General features: G+C 42.8%; 2 protein-coding genes across 6 annotated transcripts in view; one reads left to right on the forward strand and one right to left on the reverse strand.

Annotated features, from left to right (window-relative positions):
- Positions 1–222: 222 nt before the first annotated feature.
- On the reverse strand, positions 223–8,953 carry dhrs7 (dehydrogenase/reductase (SDR family) member 7). Of its 3 annotated transcripts, none has more exons than XM_064323776.1 (8): positions 8,814–8,953; positions 6,342–6,488; positions 5,366–5,518; positions 4,571–4,677; positions 3,796–4,035; positions 3,184–3,306; positions 2,420–2,635; positions 223–1,057 (listed from the first exon to the last, which is right to left on the reverse strand). In XM_064323776.1, exons 2-8 carry the CDS (start codon positions 6,469–6,471, stop codon positions 1,016–1,018), a joined length of 1,011 nt encoding a protein of 336 aa, XP_064179846.1. In that variant the 5' UTR covers positions 6,472–6,488; positions 8,814–8,953; the 3' UTR covers positions 223–1,015. The 3 variants fall into 3 exon arrangements, with proteins under 3 accessions (XP_064179846.1, XP_064179829.1, XP_064179838.1); XM_064323759.1 differs by lacking the exon at positions 8,814–8,953 and adding an exon at positions 7,356–7,490; XM_064323768.1 differs by lacking the exon at positions 8,814–8,953 and adding an exon at positions 6,598–7,314.
- Positions 8,954–9,116: 163 nt separating this feature from the next.
- The window catches only part of LOC135248793 (protein phosphatase 1A), a 62,716-nt gene continuing 49,789 nt past the window's right edge, over positions 9,117–22,043 (forward strand). For 2 of the 3 annotated variants that reach the window (XM_064323730.1, XM_064323738.1), the window contains exons 1-5: positions 9,117–9,265; positions 10,530–11,380; positions 11,786–11,903; positions 15,018–15,129; positions 16,031–16,088. In XM_064323730.1, coding sequence (XP_064179800.1) covers positions 10,547–11,380; positions 11,786–11,903; positions 15,018–15,129; positions 16,031–16,088 — 1,122 coding nt within the window. In that variant the 5' untranslated portion in view covers positions 9,117–9,265; positions 10,530–10,546. Of the gene's footprint in view, positions 9,266–10,529; positions 11,381–11,785; positions 11,904–15,017; positions 15,130–16,030; positions 16,089–18,418; positions 21,405–22,043 lie in introns of those variants that run through there. The other variant, XM_064323747.1, reaches the window with a different exon arrangement.

Genomic DNA, 22,043 nt, shown 5'->3' on the forward strand with positions numbered 1-22,043 from the left:
TCAGAAACTGGCTGAGGAAAAAAAAAAAAAGAAACTGGAGTGGAAGCCAAAATGCTTTTTGTGCCCTGTGGCCTAAATCCTTTTGCTATGGTGGTACTGATAGATAGCATATTGTCACAACAGCGTAGCTATGGGCTCAAGATTCCTCTTACTTCAGAACCTGTCCTGGAGTGCAGAGAGGAACAAGCCAAGTGCAGACAACATAATGTTGGAGACGCTCAATTCACTGCATGGTCACAATTCATCTTTAATGAAGAATGCTTTTAATTTCGGTTTTGACAAGCAGAATCATTCAGTAGGGCAATTGCTGAAAGCCCGGCTGCCCGGGTGCAGATCTGTAAAACAAACCCCAGCTGCACTGAAATGGAGAGGTCCTAGAAACGAACACTCAGGCACTAATACCACAGAATGTGGTTGTGCCCACTCAGAACCTCTTAGTGCTCTCCCTTCCCTTAAACCCATCCCAACTCCGCATGAGGGACCATATGAGCCAACGTCAGGCGCTGCATTATCCCCAGCATGTTGATCCCTCTCCTTTTTCCCCGTGTGTGCCCAGTGCTGAATGTTCATCGGAGAGAAGGCAGGGGGGAACAAAAAGTCACTTCCATTACACTTGCAGAGCTGCTGTTTCACTCGTTCCATTAACTGTGACATGGAATCAGCCTTGAAAGTTGGTTGTTATTTTACCCTGACTTAACTCAGGAGGTAATAGTGGTAATGGGGCGACATAGCTCAGGAGGTAAGAGCAGTTGTCTGGCAGTTGGAGGGTTGCCAGTTCGATCCCCGCCCTGGGCGTGTTGAAGTGTCCTTGCGCAAGACACCTAACCCCTAACTGCTCTGGTGAATGAGAGGCATCAATTGTAAAGTGCTTTGGATAAAAGCGCTATATAAATGCAGTCCATTTACCATTACTTCAAGGAAAAGGAAAGTATTACAGATCTGGTGGGAATTGTACATTTATGGAACAGATTGGGCAAAAATTAGTCTTTTTCATTTATTTTTCAGAAAATACACTTCAGGAGGTCTTTGGCTTTGAAAAGTAAGCAGAGTCTGCATCCTGCAAAAAAAGAAAATTAAGTTTTGCGTAAGTTTTTGGTTCAAGAAACATTGAGTGAAACATTAATATATTCTTGAAGGCAACTAAAGGCAACTTGAGGTTTTTACAAACAGGATGTGTCTGTATTCTCTGGTTAGCCATACCAGAAATCCCCTTCTATAGGCGTTCTTGACACACTATCTACATAGGAGTGGCACTGTGATATTCTCTTTACTCCATCCTTCTGGCCACAATGCACATGGCTAGTCCGTATGGTTTCAGTTGTCACCACCCAGCACTGACCAGACATGGCGGACAGTGCCACCAGGGAGCAGCCACGCTCACTGCCATGTCCTGGTTCCCCCTTTCTGAGGACTGTGCAAGGTCAGGAACAGCTGAAAGCCCAGCTGCTGTGAAGCCGCCCTAAATAGTGTCTGACGCGCTGACGTGTCCTTCTCAAGTGTTTCATGTGACTGGCTGCTCATGCTACCCACCTCCCTGGGCTTCAAATTAGGCCACCAGACCGACATCCTTTTCAGGTTGCATTGGCTGAGGGAAAAATGCTGGCTTTTCTCCTCAAATTTCCTGGCATTAGTTTGATATGAATTTTAATCGAAAACCAAACATCTTGTGGTGTGAACGGCACTAGTATAGTGGCAATTCTGCATTTTGAGCTGGTTAGATTAATGGATCTGACAAAAACGTGAGGTGTTTTATATGCTCTGCAGCATCTGTTTCTGCCTTTGATCAAAATTTGAATATTCAACTGAAAAAACTGTTTTGTGAATGGCCAACACCAACAAGTTTCATAGAATACTGTGGCATTGGTCATTGGCATCAATTATGGCCAATGGCACAAAACTGTTCTGTATTGTAGTGCTGGTGTTTTTGGTGTGAAAGGCACACAAGGAGTATCAGGCTAATTTTGCCCCTCGACTGGGAATGTCGTCCTGTGGACTTTAATTTGGGTAGGAGACTGAAGTTAAGTAAATTCTGTCTGCCTGCTATGCAGAAGAACTGCAGGGGCTACTGTGTGAGCTACGTGCCTGACAGCTGTCATTTTGGACTTGGGACGCTGTAGCCCCCAGAAAAGCGACCAGCTGCTGGATCGTGGTCATTTGGACAGGGTCTTTATGATGACCAGTCTCTCTAAAGGGAGCAGCTGCCTGTTCTCCCTCACTCCTCTAACAGTACATTCTCTGAATTACAAAGACAACTCAGTAGTACACACATATATATAGAACAGTAAGATGGACATGTCGCTGCTGATGTTTGTTACTGTCCCCCCCCCCCTCTTTTCAGGACTGAATACATTTTTCCTGCTTGTGTTACGATTAAAATCGCTAATAAGATAACGTATGAATCAACAAATTTTGTACGCACCAGTCCTGCCTTGAAGTTTTGCACTCTCTTTCTGCCCAGAAGGTCTGTTAAGTACCAAGCCAAGGTGGGTGCATACTGCCACGCGTAGTAAAATGCAAGAAAGGGCTGTTTGGCGATCCACATTTCTTTGATCCGATTGGCGATGCCCACCAAGATGAGATGGGCACATCGAGCGGTTGGCATCTTGTGCATCTGGTCCCCGGCTGCAGACACGGGCTGAACAGAACAAGAAAAGATGGTTCACACACACACGTGCACTAGCACACCACTGTTCTTGTGTATCTTCCCTGGTGCTTGAGCTACATTGCCCTGAAATATTGCCACCGAGTCCCAAAGCTCGTAGCCAGTGATACCCCCCTTGCTTTTTTTACTCCCCAATTCTGGAATGTCCAATTGCACTAATCAGTGCAACCTCCACTGTCGATTTTGGAGCGTGCAAATTAGCATGCACTCTCCTCCAAAGCTTGTGATGTCAGCCACAGCTTCTCATCACATCGCAGTCTGAAAAAGCAGTTTGCCGTTTGCAAATCGGCTCGCGCACAGTCGGAGGAAGTTGCTTCATGTTGCAGCTTAACGGGTAGATTGGCAAGCAACAAGAGTCACAATGAGGTGCTGCCGGTTGACTGAAACCCTCCCATCCCTGGACTGTGTTAGAGCCAACTGCATGTTGCTCTCTGGGGCTCTTGGCCACAGTCCCCAAGCCATGCTCTAGTATGGTCCAGATTTGATGCTAGCATGTGTTATAAATGAAGAGCAGGTCGCACCTTGTCTACTTGCTCTGTGAATGCATTATGGACGATTTGAGACTGCACTGGCCCTGGACACACTGTGCTGATGGTGATCCCAGGGTAGTCGGTCAGCTCTGTGCGCAGGGAGTTGAAGAAACCCTGCAGAGGAGACATTAACATGCGTCAGCCCCCAGCTTCTTAGCGCAGAGGCCCATCTCATGTTCAGTGCCTGAAAGCTTGCTTTACATTTTAATGAGTGTTATAAAACATCCAACCAATGGCCACATTTCCACAGCCAAGCCAAGAGCTTGAGCAATTTGGCTCCGAAAGCCTTGAGCTGCTTTTCTGTCCACCACTGGACCGTGGTGATGTCAACATCATATCCATCAGCATCAATACATCTTCATTTTGACAAGCTATCTGTTATAACTGCACCCGTAACTGTAGCACTGGCATGGTCGTGGAAATGTGGCTCTCATAAACATGGTAAGCACTTATTGTATGTGTGAATGGCTTCAAACAAAAATGTGCTCCTCAAGGTGTCATTGGATGTGGCTGTTGGTTCTTCTACAGAACTGAACGTTTGTATGGCAGAGCACAGTGTTTGTGTGTCAGTATCTCAGTTGGCTGTTGGTCCACATGCCTCACCTGCAAAGCATGTTTACTAGCAGAATATCCAGTGGCCAGTGGCGCCCCCGCCAGACCCACCACGCTGCTGACCGTCACCACGGCACCAGTCCCGCGCTGCGTCATGTGTGGCAGGACCTGCTTGGTGAGTGAGACTGTGCCCAGGTAGTTGAGATCCATCAGCGCCTGGTAAACCTCCAAACGGGTTTCCAGGAACAGGGAACGCTGGCTGCGCCCTCCATTGTTGATCAGGACATCAATCTACGCATAAACAGCCTGATTAGAGTCACGACTCTTTGCTTTGATTCATTGCAATTAAGTCAGTCAACTGCCGACTTCAACAGAGGCCACAGAAATATGTAGCCTATAGCCTTAAGGCCTAAAGACTCGGGCAAGAAGAAGAAAGATGAAAAATGAACATCATTCTGCTTTTAGTTTGTTTTCTTGTGTTTATGGCTGACAGGTATATAGATGACAGACAGTGAAATCTCCCAATAAAACTCTGAACGTGAAATGATTATTTAATGAATGTTATAAGCATGTAATTATATTTCAAGTAAATATATTTAAATTAATATATTTAACTTTGGTATTTCTCCTGAAGAAGGGGATCAGTCAGATATATCAGGTAAAACTAATGGCGGTAACAGCCTATCACTGTTTGGCATTACTCTCTCTAATTAACACAACTTTAATTGCACAGCTAATCTAATGGAAATTAGTGTAAAATACTTTAAATTAATTCCTTAAATCCTTGTAGAGACTGATCATTAATTTTCAAAAGCCTGAACCTTACATTGCCAAAGTGCTCTATGGCGGTTTTCATTTTCGCTTCATGGGAATCTCTTTCCAGTAAATCAAGAGGAAGAACAAGTATATCCTCTTCTAGCAAGGTGCTGCATGCTAGAAGCAAAAAGAAGAATTTTGTTTTTAGCTCAATGCAGAAGAGGTGGGGAAACACATTTTAAATGACAAAAATGACGCAGAATGTGTTTTGCTCATTCCCCTATGAGACACTGGAGAAGCCGACGCACGGCACTTACTATGAGCTGACAGTAAGCGCTTATTCACTGAGAGTAAAACGTATATTTGTATGAACCCAGTGAGCTGGGGAGGCACAAAGACAGCTGGTGCCTTTACACAGAGAATTTAGAGCATACAGAAAAGTTGCAAAGTGTGAGGTGCACAGCAGGTAATGGTGGTAATGAAGTAGTGCCTAGTGACTTGCCAGTACAGGGGTGCACAACAAACGGCCGATCCATTCCAGGATTTTGTGCGAACTCTTAATGATTTAATTATCTTGCTCTGACATTTGAATAAGCGCCAGCTTCAACCAGACTGCTAGTGTATCCATACGATTTTACTGTGCTCAAGAATAGGAGTGAACCAGCATAGCTTATATAGTTGTCAGAAAACTAAAACGTACCTGGAAAGAAAACCAATTTCCTTTCTTTTAAGTTAATGCAGACCAGCCCTCCAAGACCGGAGTTGTGCACCCCTGGCTTAGTATGTAAAGTATAGACATTTTCAGATCTTGCCAAGTTAAAGCACTATTCTATGCTTTTTTTCTTAAGAGTGAATTTCTACCCACACAAACAGCAGTGCTTCACCCTGTCCAGCTCCTTCTCTCGGCGGGCTGACAAGATCAGGCGAGCCCCCAGTCTGGCCAGTTGATAGGCCAGCTCCTCCCCAATACCACTGGAGGCCCCAGTGATCCACACCACCTTCCCTCGTAGTTTAGTCTCTGGTAAACACACAAGACAGTAGACACAACACAGAGGAACCACCGCATTTAGAAACTGCTGGATTTGGGCAACCAGCTTGACTCAGCTGGTAAATATTGCCTATGAACTGTTTTTCACTTTTCAGACACTGTATTCATAGTTACCACATAACCAATAATCTGATATATAACTGAAGCATAATGCACTGACATACAGGTTGCTCCATGTCCTCCACCTGAATCAACACTTTTTAAAGCTGCACATGTTGACATTAATGTGGATATAACATAGGCTACATTATCTTCGTAGTGCACATTTATTACAATGTAAAGAGCAACCTCATAAGTTAACTAGCTTACACACGTTGCCTGTGGTTCTACTCGAGCACACAATCTTAAAGCTGATTCAAAACACATAGTTCTAGTCTTGAAAACCTTGCAGGATTTAAAAAATGTCTAGATTTGATGCTGTCATCGAGTTGAGTCCTGAGCTTAGTTTGATTGTAAACATGATGCTTCCTGGTGTGATTAAGAGTATGTGTTTTCCACTCCCCACTGGGCTCTTCCTCCCTGAGCCAGCCAGTCTGTGTTTGGACAAACTGAGGACACCAAGTGTTCTAGAGTAAAAATAAGCAATGGTGCTCCATGTCAGCGGTGTCACTGTCTGACAGAGACATATTCTACTTATATCCGAGGGATATGATTAAACATGTACTAACTTGGGGGAAGCCATTAACCAACAGGCTTATAGTTTCTAACATGTATAATTGTATTGCGCTATCTCCAGCGTCCATATGGCTTCTGCAAGACAGTACATAGTTGATGCATGAGCAAGAGACATTACCCGGTTTGTTTCCAAAGGCGACAGCCCATAGCAAGGTGAAATCAGCATCCGCGCGGACGAAACGAACCAGCTGCACAACGACGTAAAGCAAAGCGCCGAGGCACAGCAAGGACGTCACACTTAAATCCATTGAATGGCGGGTCTGTCCTGTGTTGTAAACATTAATCAGTTGAAATTTATTTTGGCAATTGGTACTGATCAACATGTTTGCCTGTGCAGTCAGTCTTATTAAGCCAAAAACATTACTGAGGCTCACTTCAGTTTTCCTTTGTCCTCACTGTGGATTCTCCCCTGAATTCTATTATGGGTTGTTTCAGGGGTGTCTTTCATGATATCATATGATACTAATAACCAGTTTTACGCTGAAGGGAACTTTGACATGGTGGACTCTACAAAGCATAATAAGCACACTACAATAGCATATTTTCAAAAAATAAGAACGTGTACTGGGTTCACTTGTGCAATTCCAACCTTCCCTACTGAGCCATCCATATATGATGTTATTTCCCTATCAATTGTTATTTCGGTAAGAAATTTTTTAGGACAGCGCCTCTGGCATTGCTTGTGTCGGAAATGCTGCGATGGTAACAGCGATAGATTCGTTTGCAGTCACACCTGCCCAGAATGTACAAAAAATGTAAATGGCAGGGACTTATCATAATAAGACATTATACAATCGTAGAATCTGCGCGCCATCCCGACCAGAAACAGTAATAATTCAAACTACAGACTTGTCGAGTGGGATAATTTAGATTAGTTAACTGCAGATTTAGACGGAAAGAAATAACATGACTAGCCAGCTTACTGGTTCTATATTTCAGACAACAGTCATTCTACATAGCTAGCCAGCAAACCATCGGGAAGTATATGGAGAAGTGATTCATGTAAGCAAAGTCTGCTTAACAGCAATCTGAAGATAATGTTTAGGCTATCTAGAAAATCGATTGTCAATAAATAATTCGCATTGCTGGTGTCACAACAAAGTTTACTACGGCATCTGCCGGTGCACAGTACCTTAAAATGCCACACACGAATAATTTAAAGGAGTAAAGCCACAGAGAACACGACCCGGAACTTGTCAACAACTTCTTACATTTCCGCCAACACCCACATTCACGCAAGAAGTGTTTCCTGCAATGACGCTTTCAAAATTATTTTCATTGGTTCTTATGCAGTTCAGTGGTTCTATATTCCTTAGATGCAAGACTATGTATTTGGAAATAGTGGATGGACAAGGGTATTATATTTATTTTAGATTTGATGAATAGGCTATACACGCGGAGTGAACTTGACAGTTATGACGATTTTACAAATACTGGTGCAGACCTGATGAAGATAGAATTTAAAATGTGTTTTAAAGTATATCTTACAAGATATCTTTACATAATAACTGGAAAATCCCCAAACTTGCAATTGGAGGCATAGGCCTCTTGAACGCAAGTGCAATGCACATCAGGAATATAATTAGGCTAATTTGGAATAGCCAAGAGGTGTGTTCATAAAGGCTTTTTTCACATGGAGATTACTCTTCACATTGTCTGTCAAATAATAAAAATATGGTCTGAATCTTACAAAATTTTAATACCCCGTAAAGTCAATAAAAGTCTTATATTATGTATTATATTATATTATCACTGATATTACAGAACACACTTTAGTTTTAGAAAGACATTACTACAAAGTATATGTTTTGTGGCTTAGAAGAGGAAACGATTTTGCATGTTTTTTTTAAGCGTTCTCACTCTTCAAAATTTTGGTTGGATGTTGCTTTACTCGTTTATGATGCTTTTAACAAATTACTTAATATTAGAGAATGCATGGTTTTGTTTCTTGATTGAAATTCTGGCTTACCGCTAATTGATTATGCTCTAAAAGGCCAATGGTTATTTTGAAGAGTCCACATTCAAAAATCCAGAGTCTTGCGTTCTAAACTAAATATTTGCTTGTTCAGCATAGAATTGGTATCTTTCCATAATTCCATATACAAACAACCTTCTAACAAAAAGCAAATAAAACATCTCTACTGGAGGGATAATAAATAACATTAATGATACCATTTAACTAGGAACAATGTTTATTAAAATGCATTCCAGTAGGCATTACAACAACATTTAACGCTCTCTCAACATTATGATAGGAACGGCTATATCCTGCACAAGTAGCTTTTCAACGTATAAATACTAATTTGTGCTCTTACAGTTGCCGTATTGACGTGTTTACTTGGTGTTGATTAGTTTTTTTATTGGGAAGAAATACCTTTTAATTGGTTAGCCTACTGTGCAATACAAGTTTGAATATACCATTGAACAAAATCATAGTTTCCTGCATTTACTCTTGAGCCAATTGGTTACATTTTACATTTCGCATAGTTTCAACAAGCGCACTGCACATTGGCATATAAAATTTTAGCTAATGTTTCACTTCTGCTGACAGTGCGCAAAGGGTTGCTCTTCGGACCGCGCAGCTACCTACCATTTCTATTCAGTTGTGATGATGTAATTCTTTTAAGTAGGCAACCTGTATGTACATCCGGGTCCCTGAGCTGTCGTTATTAGGTTGTTAGGTGCAGGCTCTCTCACGGGGAGGTTGTGGTGGAGCGCTGACGTTAGAGACTTTTCCTCCAAACACGCTGGTTTAACAACAACGATACATTAATGTTCTTTAAAAAGATATTTTTCTTCGTCTTACAGATGGAAGTAATGCATCCCTGGTTCACTCAGAACGGGGAGTTGCTCTCTTTTTCAGTCTGAATGCAATGAAGAGCAGTTTCTCCCCCCCTCACTATCGCTTTCTCTATCCCTCTAGCTAGCTACAGCTAGCTAGCCATCTCTTCTTCGGTGTTTCTGTTCCCGGTAGCTAGCTAGCTATTCCTGCTACCGACCGCCTTTGTGTTTTTCATACCTCACAGCTCATTACGGATATTGGTAAGTTGCGAAGGGCTCTGCCCGATCCACATTTATAAAGAGCGGTGTCGCACTGGGAGGGAAAGTTGGTAATGTAAGGGGTTAGCTAGGCCGTGTAAATAAGGGGGCGCTTAGGCCTTGGTGACGGGAGGTCCGAAACCGAGGCCTTCGGCGAGGCAGTGTTTGTGTATCACTGTATTGTAGCTTGGCCTGCTAACTAGATCGATAGAGAATTGTTTGAGCCATAATACATTTTAATTCGCTAACTTACCTACTTGCTGAGATGCGAGGAAGCTTACCCAGTCGCTAGCTTGTTCTTTGCTAGCTCGCTAGCATTAGTGATCGACGTTAAAGCTAGTTGGCTAACGTGGTAGGGTAATATTTACAGTAGCGTTAACGGTAGTGTATCGCTGTCTGTTTCGATTAGGGATCCATTTTGTTGTGATTATTTAAAAACTTGCATACAGTTAAGTGAGCCAGATAAGTTAAATTGTTTTTTTATGCTTAGCTGTCTTATTACATGTAATTAAGTCAGATGAATTGGGCCTCGATGTTGAATGCTGCCCTGTGTGACCAATGTGACAGTAGCGAGTGAGACTAGTCAGTTGGTTAACTTATCGGTTAACTTATGAACAGTTAATACGTGGGTTGCAATTTTTCGATTGAACGTTGCTTTCTAGACATTTACGACACTTGAAACCCGAGTACCGTTCGCTAGCTACCTTATCTGTGAATTCAGCTGAACGGGTAACGAAGTTAAGCGCTTGTAAATAGCCATAAATAGGGGCTGCTAGCAACCCGGACTATATTTGTTCATAACAGTTGGTAAAGTCAGCTAGTTGGCTTCACGATATTAGCCCGTCTTTCATGTTTTGTAATAGGAAAGCATGTTCTGTCTTTTGAGTGAGTGGCTAGGTGCCTTTTTTGTCACAAGGTATTCAAATTATTTCTTAAGAAAACGTTAATATGATTTGTGCATGTCAGTTTGATTTCTCATATACATTTTATACATTTTTTGGCCTTAAATATTACTGTTATTTTAGATGATGACATCTGTCAATAAAGGTTGCTGTGTTTTTATTATATCACGATGCAATATTCTGTTATGTACAACCCCAGTTTTATGTGAATTTGGCACTTCAGAGACACAAATAAAAATATATCTGTACTCATGCATGCCTATGTTGTGAATTTTCTCTAAAGCCAAACTGTTTTTGTCCTGTTGGATCTTAGAACAAATTCTGAATTGTTACTAATGAATGTAAATACTGTTTTCCCTGCCTAGACTAGCGGAAGGTAAAAATGGGTGCGTTTTTGGACAAGCCAAAGATGGAGAAGCATAACGCGCACGGGGACGGGAACGACCTGCGCTACGGCCTGAGCAGCATGCAGGGCTGGAGGGTGGAGATGGAGGACGCGCACACGGCCGTCATCGGCCTCCCCAACGGACTCGACCCCTGGTCCTTCTTCGCCGTGTACGACGGGCACGCCGGCTCGCAGGTGGCCAAGTACTGCTGCGAGCACCTGCTGGAGCACATCACCAACAACCCCGACTTCAAGGGCGGCGACCAGGAGCCGTCGGTGGAGAGCGTGAAGAGCGGCATCCGCACGGGCTTCCTGCAGATCGACGAGCACATGCGGGCCATCTCCGAGAAGAAGCACGGCGTGGACCGGAGCGGCTCCACGGCCGTCGGGGTGATGATCTCGCCCAAGCACGTCTACTTCATCAACTGCGGGGACTCCCGCGGCCTGCTGAGCCGCGGCGGCAAGGTGCACTTCTTCACGCAGGACCACAAGCCCAGCAACCCGCTGGAGAAGGAGCGCATCCAGAACGCCGGGGGCTCCGTCATGATCCAGCGCGTAAACGGCTCGCTGGCCGTGTCCCGGGCCCTGGGCGACTTTGATTACAAATGCGTGCACGGGAAAGGCCCCACGGAGCAGCTGGTCTCGCCCGAGCCCGAGGTGTATGAGATCGAGCGGTCAGAGTCCGACGACGAGTTCATCGTCCTGGCCTGCGATGGCATCTGGGATGTAATGGCCAACGAGGAACTCTGTGACTTTGTCAGGTCCAGGCTAGAGGTGACGGATGATCTTGAGAAGGTCTGCAATGAGATTGTCGACACTTGTTTGTACAAGGTAAGGTCAATTAAATATTTAACTTTTTTTCTTTTTCAACGGACAACATTGGCTATTATTACACCCAGAAGTTAGTTACAATAACATTCACTATGGAATTGACTGTCCAACATTGATAATGCAAGTGTTTATCATTGACCTGTTCTTAAACATTCTGAAGCAGTTATATATAGCATTATATGCATCACCACACAAACATGTGTTTGTTGTGGTTCTGAAAAATTGTGTGTGCGCCCTCTTGGCTGTTTTATATTAATTGATTTCATTTCATGAAATGCAGACTTTTTGCCTGCTGTGTTTTGTGGTGTTTTGCGTGGGCAGTTGGAAAATCCTGTTTCATTTGAACTGAGTAATGACCCAGTTGTTGTCCCCCCCCCTCCCCAAATCCCCTTTCTTCTGGAACAGGGAAGCCGGGACAACATGAGCGTGGTGTTGATCTGCTTTCCTGGAGCGCCCAAGGTATCTCCAGAAGCTGTGAAGAGAGAGGCGGAGCTGGATAAGTACCTGGAGAGCAGAGTAGAAGGTGGAGCATCTAAAAAGGCTAATAAATAGCTATGTTGCACAAAGCCTCATGCTGAATGACGCTTATGACACGTACAGTTACCAGCTGAGCATAATTAATTGTGTTCTAGGATCCCAGCATTTAATGTTAAGGCTTTACAGATCACTTGCTGCAGGTGTAGTAGTCCTGAACTTTTCTGGGTCGTAGTTTTGAAGACAAATTAAACCCATGTTGATTTAGAAATTAATTCCCTGGTGGAATGCATTGATCATTCCGTCTTGAAACAATTCTGTACAAACAGAGCTCGTTGCAGTTGCACAGATTCTTGCTCGATGACAAAAACACGCCTTCCCTCTAAACAGGCTAACGTTAGCTGTCCAACTGTTGTGTGATCCTCTGTGAACGTTTTTAGGTTTTTCCACTCTTGAATACGTGTGGTGTGAAACACACCAGACTGAATTGTCAAACGCAACATGTCTGTCTATCATGAAAGCTGCTACTTGTAACTGTTGTTGTACAGTTAAGGGATGAAAACAGATGGGCCATTTTATATACAAGGAAGGTATGTCGTGCACTAGTGCACTGTTTCTTTCCATTTCAGTGTCAACTCATTGCCTTAGTGCACCACTTGTATTTGTATCTGCCAGCATAAGCATGCATTTCAAATGATCTTTGTTTGCACACGTTTTAACCACTTTTTGTCCGGAAAATTTTAGCACACTAGATTGATATGGAGAAAGAAGTCACTCGCCAGACAGCAAATCCTGATATTACTCGAATGCCCAAGTCATGTGTGGTGTCGGGTCCAGAGGTTAATTCCTAATTTTTTTGAGGGAAGCAAATATGTGCCTCTGCTTCTTCTTGTTTTGATGAATGTGTCTTCAAAAGCAACAGCGACAGTCGGGTAAATCTAGACTACATTTTAGACCCAAAAAACTAAAGCAGAGACATTTTTTTTGGCGGGAAGGAATTGACACTTTTTCAATATCATACAGTATGCGCATGCCTGTACTTTATTTCTGCATGAAATGCAGATTAAATCTTTTATTAAATGAAGTAGCACCATGTCTCAAGGTAGTAGTGGAGATTTGCTTAAAAAAAAAACAAAAAAAAACATTCATTCAAACCATTTCAGTATCTACTATGTGCCTGCCTGTACTTTTTAGCTGCATGGAATGAAAATATGAACACTATTAACAAAGAAAATTGGGCCATTTTTAAAATCATGAGTTTTGTAAAACATGACTGTTCTGCTGTTATAGATGCAGCAGATAATTTTAGAGTTTCTTGGTATTTACCATGGATGTACATTTTCAGTTATTAGCAGCACAGTATTAGCTGGTTATGAAACTGACTCTGCTATTTGAAAAGCGGTAGCCTACATTTTTATTGTAGTTTGATGTTTTATGTTGTGTCGTTCTCTGCAGTTTGCAGATATTGATGGGTCGTTTGCGGAGTTAAAATTGCGACTTCGGTTTGAACTATGTTCAAGTGTGCAGTCGTAAGCTCGCGGTTTGGTTTTGGTTTGAATCCGAGTTGCCATAATCTGTCAGCCTCGAAATAGCCTCAGAGAAAGGTCAGGGTGGTCCGTGCCAGAAATCGTATTTTTTTGTGCCATTTTTGGTGTCACCGAAGTTGTCCTTGGACGTGGTAGCCTAGTCGGGCTGGAGGTTCGAGAAGAGCGGGTGTGAGCCAGTGCCCCACCAGTGCCAGCTTCTCACTGATTCTCTTCTACCTCTACCTGTTGTTGGCCTTTAAACGGAAGTGCCCAGATGGAATGAAAGGGGGAATGGGGTACTGTGGCAGTGGAGCAGGCTGGCCCCTTCAGGCTAGTAACAGCCATTTGTCAGTTCAGTGTAGCGTAGATTCTCAAAAAGCGACCTGTCTGAATCCAATAAGCCAATAAGAGCCGATGGTTAGGCTAGATAGTGGGTGTGAACATGGTAAACTGAGTTTATAATGTCTTTACAGAGAGGGATTTGCTTACTCTGTAGAAAGTTGAGAGGTTTGTGTTATTTATTTTATTTATTTAGAAGTTGTACTCAATTGGTACATGGATGTTTTTGTTACCTGCTGGATTCTCTGTTGCATTGATTCAAAATTAAATTATTACTAACCTCCTCACTGGCACTAAACATTTTTGCACTCGTGAAAACACTAGACTTGTCTGTTATTCAGGCAACCCATTCCCCGCAATATTAAGATACTAAATTATTTTAAATGGAATATTTCTAACATTTAAAATGATTAAATTCAAATTTAACAAGAAATGTTGAGAACTGATGAGTTCCACCATTTCGGTCATTTTGTCCAAAGAAGTATCATTTGCACCGAAGCTCTAAATATAAACTGGCTTAAACCTAAATGGACCCAAGTAGCAGTGTTCACACAGGTCATTTAGCAGGAGAAATGGAGCCAGTGAAGGGGCATTCTGTTCCCTAGCCTGTACCTGCAGGTTGTCTGTGTTCAATTGACAGGTTTGTCTGAACTGTATTGAAGCTCGAATTTTCAAAGATTGAAAAAAAATGTGTTTTCTAGCCTTATATATATATATATATATAGGGGTAAGTTATCGGTAGACTTTTTTATTTTTGTACGTTAGAACTTCAGTATGAGATATGTAGAGAGTAACTGTGATGTTATTTTAGATGTTAACAATGATTCTAATAAAGATATTTACTGAACCAATTCTGAGATCTTTGGCTTTTTTTATTCAAGGACTGTATTTAGGCATAGTTGCACAAAATACCATGTTTCTCAATATAGTGTAAACGTACAACCAAGAAACAAAATACTTAGTCTCAGTCTTGGCATGCTGACATATCTTCATATAAAATATTACACCAATACCCGATGGTGTTTATCATCAAATTGTGTAACACATATGATAAAGTACTTTTCAGACAACCAATGCAGTGTTTAAGCCAAAGAACCCTCTTAATTGTCAGAGAGTCAGAGAGGCAAACCCAGAGGTTATGTTTCCAGCAATCAGGTGCTGACCCATGTTACCGAGACAGCCTTGTTATATCAAACCGTATGAACATTTCTATTGCTGATAGTCTCGTAGGAAGTGATATGAATATTTGATGCTTCTGCCAGACAACCCACTTACCAAGAAGTCCTTGTGATTCCCAGAGATCATTAAGAAGCAGGGAGACGAAGGAGTGCCCGACTTAGTCCATGTGATGCGTACATTAGCAACGGAGAGCATCCCAAATCTCCCGCCCGGTGGAGAACTGGCCAGCAAGTGAGTGACCCCATGAGCGTCCTGCTAAAACACACACAGATACACTGCTGCTAAAGCTACGAGAACATGCTCACTGAAACCAAGCCTCTGCTCTTATCCACCGTGCACTAGCACGTTTGGCAGAACGTTAGCGTTGAGACCTGGGTCAGCATATTCGCATATGCGTGGTGGCCAACAGTCACAGTTCATAGGCTTGCCGATGGCTTAAAAAATAGAAATGATAAGTTAGTGTGGAGCCGCTTCAGCCCCAGCTCTTCTTTTATGAACAGCTGGTCCTGAAGCTGCTGAATGACTGAGGATGAGGATGTTTTAAATGGAAATGACCCGCTGTCTCATTCTCTGCCATGCTTTATCAATGTTTTAAAAGTACACCGCATCCCCAAGCCACATTTGTTTTCCTATCAGGCCCTGGGCGTATGGAAGGGTCATTAGTGATTAACAAACACATGAATTGGCCTGCGTTGCTTGTTAGCAGACTTTTGCGGTTTTACACGGCTATAACGTGCTTTAGATCCTGCAGTGGGGGACCGGTATTGCTCATGGAGCGATGTGCACACAGAGCCAACAGTGTGACTTCCTGAAAAGAGAAGCAGTGTTTATTCTTTCTTTCAGGCTGGCTCCCAGGGCCAAACAGTGCAGGAAATGTACTGCAGGTGCAGGCTTATAGCCTTGCTGTGCTGGGTGGCTGCCTTTGAACAGAAAGGGACAATCGTAGCCCTTCGTTTTAAAGCGATTCCTTTCTGGGAAGGAAACGTCCAATAGAATGGGCTCTGTCACACAGCCGTGAACGTGTGGCTACGCCAGCACTTTTACGTGTTTAACTGTACGTGTATTGTTAACAGCACACTCCTCAAAACCGAGAATTTGAATTAAACTGACCTTTGTCTTCTGCCCACTCTAGACGGAGCGTAGTCGAAGCAGTATACAACAGACTCAACCCGTATAGGGGCGATGACACAGTAAGTATCTCATTTCAGTCTCCTGCCATCTAAGCGCTTGTGTGTGCATGCTAGTGGAAGAACACGGTTTCGAGCTTTATTTAACTAATTGGTATTAACTGAACTTGGTGAGAGATGTGCTTGCGTCCGTGGGTAAATCTGTGGAACGTGTCTGTGATAACACACATCTCATTCCCCCTTCATGACTAATGGGGTAGGGGACGTTGAGGGGGGGGGGGTGGACTCCCTTGGAAGTCAGGGTTAAGTAGAACGCCTTTAATTTCACGGGGTCCCGTCCTTTCATTTTAATTTCACCCGACTGCCATGACATTGGCGAGCCGTCGTTCCATCGGCGTCGAGGGGAAGTATCGACGTTCAGACGAGCCGTTGGCGTTTCCTTTCGGGCCGAAGCGTCTGCCGCGGTCTCCCCGGGCGCCCCCCCCCCCCCGCCGCGGCCGCATCCGGCGCCGCGGATGAAAATAACCTCCCATGAATCTGTCATCAAACGCGGCGGCGGAGCGCGGAGCTGCGCTCGCGCGGCGGGGGCTATTTTCAGAGCGCCGGGCATGCTGGGCCGGGGGCCACGGGTCCACAGGCGGCCGCTGCAGACCGGGGCGGGGTTCTGACTGCAAAAACCGGCCCGGCGCTGAGGGAGGGGAATTAAATGTTGTCACGGTTACGTGCAAGGCCCAGCCGGGTCTTTTCACCCGGGCAAACTGAACCCAAGCAAATGGCGTTTATCTGCTCTCAGCCGAGTCACGACCAGCGTGGTTAAACCAGCAGTTTAAACCTCATAAATCAGTGTGCTGAAGGTGTTGGATGGGTCCGTTGCTTGCATAGCCCACAGCTTTTGGGCTATGCAAGTCTTAGTTTTCTGAGCAGGACTTGTTCAATGCGTCTGTCAGGATTTGTGTGGGAATTTCAGTTGGTGGCTTTGAGTATATGGGTGTGTTTTGGGGCTCGTATTTCAGCATCTTCCTTCATTGCCAAATCAAACAAACAATATTCTTTTCTTTCAAAATCCAACATTCGGTATCCTCTCTGTCCCAGATATGGGCGATGGATAAAATGTGTGTATCAGCCGCCGTGTTAATGAAGCTCACGTCTCCGTCGTCGTTTCTCGTCCTCTCTGAGTCTGTGTTAATCAAATTACCATCTCTACCCCACACCCACTCATACCCCATCCATCTGAGTCATCACCCTGTGCTCAGTGTGGTTAAACCCAGTGCGTAGTCAGTGTGCTTAAGCTCAGCTCATAGTGAAATGTCGACTGTAGTCCTGTCCTGCAGACTAGCTGTCCGGGAAGCATGCTCACAGAAGGCCCCTGGTGTGCATCAGCGGGCCTGGGGGGTGAGTGGTAGATGAACTGAAAGCATTCGGAATGGCTTGGCACAGGACCGAAACAGGCCCTTTTAGCGTAGCGATCGGTTTACATAACTGCTGATATGTCCAGGAGCTGAACATATTGTTTAATCACTCTGCCATTGCAATTACGATGTTGCAGAGTGATTAAACAATGCAGGGTATTTGCAACAAAAAAAAAAAAGAAAAGAAAAAGAAAATGATGAATAAATAATCGAAATGAACTTTAACTGACCCTAGCAATGTAGGAGTAGTTGTATAGTAGTGTTTTAAGTACAGTAACTGTATACAGTGCTTATTGTTTTGATTAAGTAATTGGGGTGAACGGCAATATAGCATCACCAAGAAAGAAAAATGTGGCCTTCAAGTGTTAACTGACTTCTTCTTTTATTACAAAAAATTATATTAATGAAATTGTCTGCTGAGGTAGTGTTACTGTGTGGAAAGTACATAAGTGTTTACTTGAAAGGGTTGACTGCTTTTCTGAAGAAGTTTGTTTCCTTTATTGTTCCTAAGTCAAAAAAGTAATATAAATTTTGTACAAGTAATTTATAGTAATTCATATTGCAAGGTATCCGTCAACTGCAACAAAATACTTATATGTGGCTGCAAATACAAACTCCTGTTTTTACTAGACACTCAATCCCCCTTCACTGAATTACCTGGCTAAACTATTTGCTATATGAATATTTCACATATAGTATCCAATAGGTGTTCTGTGGAAAATATCGTAGTAATAATCAGGTAGTTAATAGTCAGGCGTTCTCCCTGATAAAAATGGCGTTGCAGCCAGGGAGTGTTTGTGGGAAACGATGCATCCCAGAGGGCCTGCGTGAGTTTGCTTCCGGACACCTAGCCTGCGGCGCGGGCTCTCTCACCACAGTCACGCAAACGCGAACCCGCCGGCGCGGGCTGTGTAGCGTAGAGCTTGCTGTGTTTGTGGACCGCCGCGACTCTAAAGGACCTCTTCCTCCTCTTTCTCTGTGAAGGACTCTGCGTCGGCCGACGACATGTGGTAACACAGCCTGCGTAGCGCAGCGTTTACAAACGGCCCGCCCAAGACCCCGAGCTCAGCAGCCCCCCCCCCCCTTTACGCCGTCAGTCCCTCCGCTTCGGTTTTAAAGAAGGGAATAAGAGAGGAGGGGAGCTGGAGACCCGACCCTGCAGTACTGCACCCATCTGCCCAGGAAGCTTCCAGTGCTCCTGTCCTTTTTTCCCCCTTTCGCTTTTTCCCCCTTTGCCCCCCCCTCCTCTGCTTCCTCTTCTCAAAGCCGCAGCCCCCTGCCGCCAGGTTAAAACCATTTTATTTCCTTTTTTTTTTTTTTTTTTTTTAATCCATTGAAATTCTTCACGACTGTAATTAATTTGATACCCAGTTAATTTTTTTCCCCCACCCCCTTTGTGTTTTTGTATATTTTTGTTTTTGTGAAGTGCAATTGTCTTTGTAAAAAACAAAAAACAAACAAAAAAAAAGCCTGTATTTAATGCAGCTTTAGTTGAAGCAAAAAAAAAAAAAGAAAAACAAAAAAAAGAAAAGAAAAAAAGATAACCCTGTATGCACTATCTGCCTTTTTCCTGATCTTCTGGACTGCAACACACATCTGTTCAGAGAATGTTGCTGTTAGTCCTCTGAGTGATTTCTCTCCTGGTATTGTCCTTTTAGTTTGTGCTCTTTAAAGAAACGGGTAAATTATAAGCTCACAGCAGAGTAAGCTTTGTAAATCAAACAAAATCATGATATGCATTTTTCTTTGCTGTCGTTTGTGCGTTTTTTATTTTTTATTTTTTTGCATTCTTTTGTGCGCCCACTGTTGATTAAGCGTGTGTGACACAGCCCTCCCGCTTTGGTTTCTGTCTCCGGAAACCTGGGAAATACTGTAGATCTTCTGTTTTTCTCCCCAGTATACTGGGCCTGGCTGTGCGTGTGTGTTTGTGTGTGTGTGCGCACATACGTATGTGCGTGTCTGTGTGTGTCTGTGTGTGTGTTTATGCGTACGTGTGTGTGTGTTTGTGTGTGTGTGTGCGCGTGTGTCTGTGTGTGTGCACGCATGCATGCGTGTCTGTGTGTGTGCGTGTGTGTGTGTGCACGTACGTGTGTGCGTGTGTGTGTGTGTGCGTATGTGGACTCTTGTATAGCAGAGTCAGTATTTTCAGGGTGGTGGTACAAAGGACGAGCCTGTCACAGGAGGGGGGGGGGAGGGCAGGCACACTGACCATCACTCTCCCACACCTCATCAACATATCCTGCCATTACCAGGACAACACTAACTTCTTCTTTCTCACTTTATTTTGTGGTTGCTGTTTTTGGTCTCATACAAGGAGAATTGAGAGTGCATGTACAATACTCAAAGAACCTTGTCAGTTCCTCATTGGTCCTCTTAAAGGAGGTCTGAGTAACTCAAGGGGGGGGCAAGACTCGAGCACAAAATACAGCAGCGTCAATCAGAGGCCGGAATTGGAAGCTAGAATCCAAATCCTCCCCGCCCAAGTAACGGGTTGCGTTAGCTGCTGCAGTCTGTCATCCATCTGGCGTAAAACAAAGTGTTTAAAGCCACCCTCCTCCTCCTCCTCCTCAACCCAATCCTTTGGACACATGTTTTGCCTGCTTCTTAAAGGTGATTTCAAAAATAAATAAAAAAAACATTTAACCATAACTAAGAACAAATCTACCAGTGAGGAGCTGACCCAGAGCACCTGCGGTGGTGCAACACACTGTAATGCAGACTTCCCACTGCCTCAGGAGCCGGGGCTGGCTGCAGTTGCTGCTATACTGTATGACTGCTCTTTGCTGAGTTTTGCCCTGTCTTCTTTTTTTCTTTTTTTATTTGTTCACTGACTAAAGCTATATTTAACACTTTGATATATTTTTGAGAGGTTTTTTTTTTTTTTTTTTTAATTTTCTGCCATTAATGTTTTCAGAATGCTTTGTGGGGAAAAAAAAAGAAAATGCTATGTAAGCTTTTGACCTAAACTTTTAAAGAATAAATAATATTACTAAAGATAAAGACACTGATGATCAAAACTACTTTTACATATTTTTTTGGGTATTTAATGGACGTTAATGGAACACTGAAGAGGGAAAGGCACCCTGGATGAATATGCTTGGGTTTTGTTCGCCTCTGGACCAGAGTCCTGTTTGTTATTATCCGTACAGGGTAATGTACTGGGTTTTGAAATTTTTTGAAAACTGACAATCTAATAATGTAACCCTAAGCCACAAAATTTCTTTGCTTCTTAACTGAGCTTTAAAAATAATAATTTAAAAAATAGGCCCAGATTCAAGTCCAGCCACAATGGGTTTTGTTCTAAACTTTTGGAGTCTGCTTCAAAACATGTTGCTTTTTTGTACAAATTCTTCATTTATTTCTATGACCATCAAGCTTCTAATGTATTTAATAAATGAGGTTCTAACACTTGCATGAATTGGTTCTGCAAAGTTCAGCACAAAATGCATTGTGGGTACACTAAAGAGTTCATGGTAGGTTTAATGGAAGATTAAAGATAAATTCCAAAATTTAACCCAGAAACACACTTAAGCCCAGTAGCATTTCTTTAATAACTTGTCAAAGAATCGAGTAAATTCCTTGTTAATATTTTTTTACTTGTACTGTTGGAGATAAAGGTCCGAAAAATCCCCTACAATTGGTAGATAAATTGGTGTATAAATTGTTTCCAGAATAGATGCAATTCAGTTTAATAAAAGCCTACTTTTTTCTTCTTGTATCACTTTCATTGTTTCTTTGTCATCGCAATGTCTTTGTAAACTCAGACTTGTGTGCTCCACATTTTTCAGTTTGACTTTTAAGGATGTGCTGACATTTTTCCATGACTGTGACTTTGACCTGCCTTGTGTGTACATACCATGCAGTTAATGTAGCCTTAATTCAGTAACATGATGTCAACCATCTGATCAAATGGAGAAAAATTTGTATTTTTCAGCATTTTATCACAATAAATGTTGCTGTTTCTCCCCTATCATTCTTTTTTGTGTGAAGGGAACCAATATTACATTAACTACACTACGCATCAAAATTTTTTTAACTTGATGACCACCTTCTGTTTAAAGATTGAATTAAGATTTAAAAAAAACAAAAAACAAAACTATTTCATGGGTATGCCTTCCTCAGCAGCTAAACGTATTTCTGTGAAATAATTCATGTTAAATTTGTATTAATGTTTCAATATTTACACAAGCTTGCCAACAACAATATTTAAATTGACAAACATCACAGGCTGGTAGTTTAATATTAGAGTTTTTAAATGTTTTCACATGAAATATAAAAATGTTTCAGGAGGTCTTATCTTCCTTCAAAATGTTTATATCGGTATCATTACAATGTGGATGAAGAAATAACCAGGAAGCATTCTTCTGTAATCCCCCCCCCCCTTTACCCAGTGTTGCGTTGTGGTGCCCATGCTCTGTGTACTTTTATTACGCTAGCATTGGTGGGCGAAAGTGCCACTTTAAACCTTTATCTGGTTTTTAATAGGATTTGAACTCCAAAGCACTCTACCCTTGTGAAGTGAAATTGCTGGATGCGTATGTTTTTATAAAGAGAAATTGTAATCAAACAGGACCATTAAAAAAAACGGGAGTACAGTTCTCAAGTTTAT

The sequence above is a fragment of the Anguilla rostrata genome, chromosome 1 (assembly GCF_018555375.3).
Source record: "Anguilla rostrata isolate EN2019 chromosome 1, ASM1855537v3, whole genome shotgun sequence".
NCBI classification, from domain to species: domain Eukaryota; kingdom Metazoa; phylum Chordata; class Actinopteri; order Anguilliformes; family Anguillidae; genus Anguilla; species Anguilla rostrata.

What these genes read in the sequence shown, in the direction of transcription:
- dhrs7 (XM_064323776.1), bottom strand. Translation starts at nt 6,471, where the DNA reads ATGGATTTAAGTGTGACGTCCTTGCTGTGCCTCGGCGCTTTGCTTTAC. An exon ending in CCATAGAGCACTTTGGCAAT is followed by an intron (nt 4,036 to 4,570) that starts GTAAGGTTCAGG and finishes GTTTATGCGTAG; the next exon opens with ATTGATGTCCTGATCAACAA. An exon ending in CTAGTAAACATGCTTTGCAG is followed by an intron (nt 3,307 to 3,795) that starts GTGAGGCATGTG and finishes TCTCCTCTGCAG; the next exon opens with GGTTTCTTCAACTCCCTGCG.